This window comes from Lolium rigidum, chromosome 3 (assembly GCF_022539505.1).
Source record: "Lolium rigidum isolate FL_2022 chromosome 3, APGP_CSIRO_Lrig_0.1, whole genome shotgun sequence".
Classification (NCBI taxonomy): Eukaryota; Viridiplantae; Streptophyta; class Magnoliopsida; order Poales; family Poaceae; genus Lolium; species Lolium rigidum.
The window spans coordinates 343,761,600-343,765,785 of NC_061510.1; the positions used below are offsets into that span (position 1 = coordinate 343,761,600).

General features: G+C 42.4%; 1 protein-coding gene across 1 annotated transcript; it reads right to left on the reverse strand.

Annotated features, from left to right (window-relative positions):
* Positions 1-3,198: 3,198 nt before the first annotated feature.
* Positions 3,199-3,612, reverse strand: LOC124700185. The gene has a single exon (XM_047232352.1). It carries the CDS (start codon positions 3,584-3,586, stop codon positions 3,416-3,418), a length of 171 nt encoding a protein of 56 aa, XP_047088308.1. The 5' UTR covers positions 3,587-3,612; the 3' UTR covers positions 3,199-3,415.
* Positions 3,613-4,186: the final 574 nt, after the last annotated feature.

Below are 4,186 nucleotides of genomic sequence, written 5' to 3' on the forward strand. Positions count from 1 at the left end.
ATAACAAATACCTACATACGCAAACTTTGTCACAAGTGATAGCCGAACCCACTGATTCTCCTTTTTTTTTGGAAATGTCTTTTGGGAGTTAAATACGAGTTTTTTTCCCGGGGTTCCTTTAAGGTTGGTAATGGTCAAGGTACTCGATTTTGGTAGGACATATGGTTAGGAGACATGACATTTGCCGAACAATACCCTTCTTTATATAATATCGTACGCCTTAGAAATGTTCTTGTACGTATCGGATGTCTTAGCAGGTAACCCGTTGAACATCGTATTCAGGAGGACCTCATCGACTGATAAAATTGAAGTTTGGCTACTATTGCTCCATTGCTTGATCACAGTTAACTTGACGGATGACCATGATGTTTTCGTTTGGAAGTTAACTACTTATGGTACCTTTTCGGTTAAATCCATGTATGCGGATATGATGAACAGTCATACAGTTTTTTGCGTTGATATACATATATTTGGAAAATAAAGGTACCACTAAAGATTAGGATCTCTATGTGGTTTCTTTACAACAAGGTGATTCTTAATCGAAAGACAACCTTGCTAAAAGGAATTGAAATGGTTGTAAAAAGTGTGTATTTTGTAATGTTAATGAATCCATAAACTATTTATTTTTTGATTCTCCCTTCACAAAGCTTATGTGGAGAACCATTCAATATACTTTTAATGTTCCTCCACCAGCCAATTTTACAAATATGTTGGAAAATTGGTTAAATGGAGTGGAAAAAAGATCAAAGGAACAAATATGTATTTTGGTGGGCCTAGGGTGAATGATATTAGTAGCTAAGATACTAGCACTATGACTAACCTTAATACTATTAGTAGTACATGCTAGATATTTACTACTCCCTCCGTCTAAAAATAGGTGTCTCACTTTTGCCTAGATACGAATGTATCTAGATGTATTTTAATTAGAGATACATTCGTATTTAGATAAATTTGAGAAACCTATTTTTAGATAGATGGAGTACTAGAAGTGAGGTGGGGTAAATATGCTCGATGTTGTTCACACAACGATACATCCACGGTTTTGAAATAGTTGAATACATAACATGTCTGCAGTTAAACTTTTCTAACTTTTAGTGGCATGGAAAATATTATTGCAATTCGTCAAACCTAAATTATATCAATAACAAAGAAGTTTACACTCAAGCGGAAATTTAATTCGGCTTCCGGGTGCATATGCTCCCTCTACTAAAAAAACTATATATTGAAATGTCGAAAAATTTTGACAAAAAATTCTACATGCATGTCTCCATAATATATGTGCGGTCGTCGAGTTTCACGAGGAACCTATATTTTTTGTGTTTTATGTAAAAAAGTGAAAATTTATATTTTGAAAAACCTTATTTTTAGCATTGAAAATTTTGTTCTTTCTACACAAGCCACAAGACGTCGATTTTTCATGCAACGACTCTGTGAGAGCGTAGCACGTGATGATGTACATGTGAATTTTTTGTTTCAATTTTTAAAATTTTAAATTATGTATAAGTTGCATTTCAAAATAAGGGGAGCACATGATCCCATGTGCCAAAACACCACTCTCTCAATAAAGTGATTTTTTACTTAAATATGTATGTCAAAATAATGGTCCAATCTTTGCGCATCCACGGCCATGTTGTGGTTCCACTTCGCTGACTGTCGGTGCGAGGGAATTGCTAGGTGGGCGTTCAACGTTGTCTTTAACATGTCACTGCTCGCGCTATTCCTTGGTTTCCACGGTGCCGCCTACCCTTTGCCGCCAAGGGCAAGAAGAGGAGAAACAACATTGAATGGGAAAAGGCAGAGTTGCAAGGTGCTTGAGGAGAGTGCAAGCTTGAGCTTATTTCTTTATGACTGATATTGTGCTTGTTTAATTTGTGAAATGCAATAGCCATCCACTTTGAATGATAGTTCAACTTTTCCAATCATCAAGATGCTCATGTTGCAGTGTACATGAGAGTTGCCACACCCGAATAGCAATAACCTCTTGATTGATTCCTCTGGTCTCTAACATAAATATTTTGTGAGTTTTGCAGCTTTCTTCAGTGTCATTGAAATGGTAGTTTCGGCGACAATAGTCAATACTTTTATGTCCAATTTATCTTCTATTTTATTGTTTAGAACAATATATTCACTTTATGTCAATAGATTAGTTAGAAGCCTCGCACGTGAAAAAATCTTAGCGCATAAACCAAAATAGTAAATATTTTCGAGAACTCGATATCGAAGTGCTAGCCCTTTGGAGACTGTTATTGAGTGCATTTTTTTCCTTGAAGAATTGTCGTTCTTCTCTTGATTTTTGTTTACATATTATCATATTCTCACTTCAAATCAAGCGAACTAGTGTTAGCATAAGATCGGCATGTTCTATGATGAAGGTATATGCGGCCGGACAAAGCCCACGAGGTGCCACCGGCGGCGGGCGTCTGCACCACCAACCAGTTTGTCGGGAGACGCGGGTAAACCCGACAACGGCGGCGGTAGTTTCTCTGGTGTTCAGCGACTGCGACAATGCTGGCGATGGCGGCTGGAGGCGGTCGGTGCTAGGTGGCCGAAGATGGCGCCATGACGGCGGGGGTCTGCCCGCTGAGATCTGAGCTCTGGGTCAGGCAGGCCCGACCATTCTGCCCCCTGCACCTGGGGGTGAGGTCAACCACCTCCTCCTCGTCAGTGGTGGCTCAAGGCATCCGCGCGGCGCTAGCGGCAGGGTGGGCGGTGCTGGGTAGCCGACGATGCTTCTCTGAGGTGGATGTGTGCAGACCTACCAGTGTTTGAAGTTAAAGATGTCTTGGTTTTGAAGATGTTTTGCTTCCATACTTTTAAATCCCCAGTGTTTTAAAAAAATGGCATTCCCAGAAGTTGGTGCCAAACAATAGGGGGTATGTGGTTAATATTCCAAAATAAAATCTATTTTAGAGTGGAGGCAAGAACAACTTTTTGCAGATTAATGACAAAACCTGAACTCGTAGCAACATTTTCTTAAAACACGGAAAGAAAACTACTAATAACTCTGTTCATAATCGCCGTCCCACACGAATGGATTGGGAGTGTAGAAGCCGGGGACATAATTCCTTCTTTCTAGCAGAAAAAAAGGAATGTCCTGGGAGAAAGAGCAACCCCGAATTTTCTACAAGGAACACACCGGTAAGCGAATCAACATGGAAATAGTATACGGAAAAATGGAAGAAAGCAAGCGAGCTGAATAATCTGCATCTACACGGCTCATAGATATATTTTCTTAATTCACCAAGTTTACAGGATCTGAACCAGCTTAATTTCCCCTGTTAAACCAAGATATACGATCTATTCCCCCCAAAGATGAAGCACTAAACAGCAGGTTCCACGATCGATCCGGCTCTCAAGAACCGAACCGAAACAAAAAGATCATCAGACACCTAACCTTCCTATTGGTGGTGGTATGCTAGAATCCGCTGGGCCCCCGGCCGGAGAAGGCCATGGCGAAGAGGACGACGACGAGGTAGAAGAGGATGACGACGAGCTTCATGTTGAACATGGCGAAGAAGAGCTTCACCATGAACACAAGCAGCAGCGCGTTGAAGATCACCGCTATGGCCGCCTCCAGGGGCTCCATCGGTCGCCGCCGGCGCGCGAGACCAGGCCGGTCTGCAAGGTCGGTGCCTGAAAGGTGGAAGATTTGGCGCTACGCGACGCGAGTGTCACTGAGTGGACAGGGGAAGGTGGGGGAAGGAGCTAGAGAAGATGCAACTGACCTGCGGCTGAGGGCGACGCGTTTCTTGGTGCTGAGATCGCTCTCTCTGGTCGACGACGGTGATCGCGCGTGGGGAAAAGTGCTGAGTGTGAAACTGCTGAGGTGTCCCCGCCGAATCTTCTGATCATGAGTTGGGGTCGGGCCGACACGAAGGGTTAAAGTAAGTCGCGCTCGCGCCTACGCGTACACGAGTCACAAAGTTGGCTCATCACCGGCCAATTCCTGCGGCTCAATCAGCTGGAATCGAAGGATGTGCAAGCTTTTCCATGGGGATCCCACGCTGTGTATATATGGTGGTGAGCAGAGATCCTATCAGTCGATGATAGGTGCAAGACATTTCTATGGAACCGACAATTATGGAAATAGTGACACTTCAACAAACAACATTCTTAAGAAGGGTGCAGCTTTTTGTAGCTCGTTTCTTTTGAGAAAAAAATGAAAACAATGTTTCAATGTTTCAAG

Bases quoted from the DNA above. Each gene is read 5' to 3' on its own strand.
- LOC124700185 (XM_047232352.1), bottom strand. From the start codon at position 3,586: ATGGAGCCCCTGGAGGCGGCCATAGCGGTGATCTTCAACGCGCTGCTG.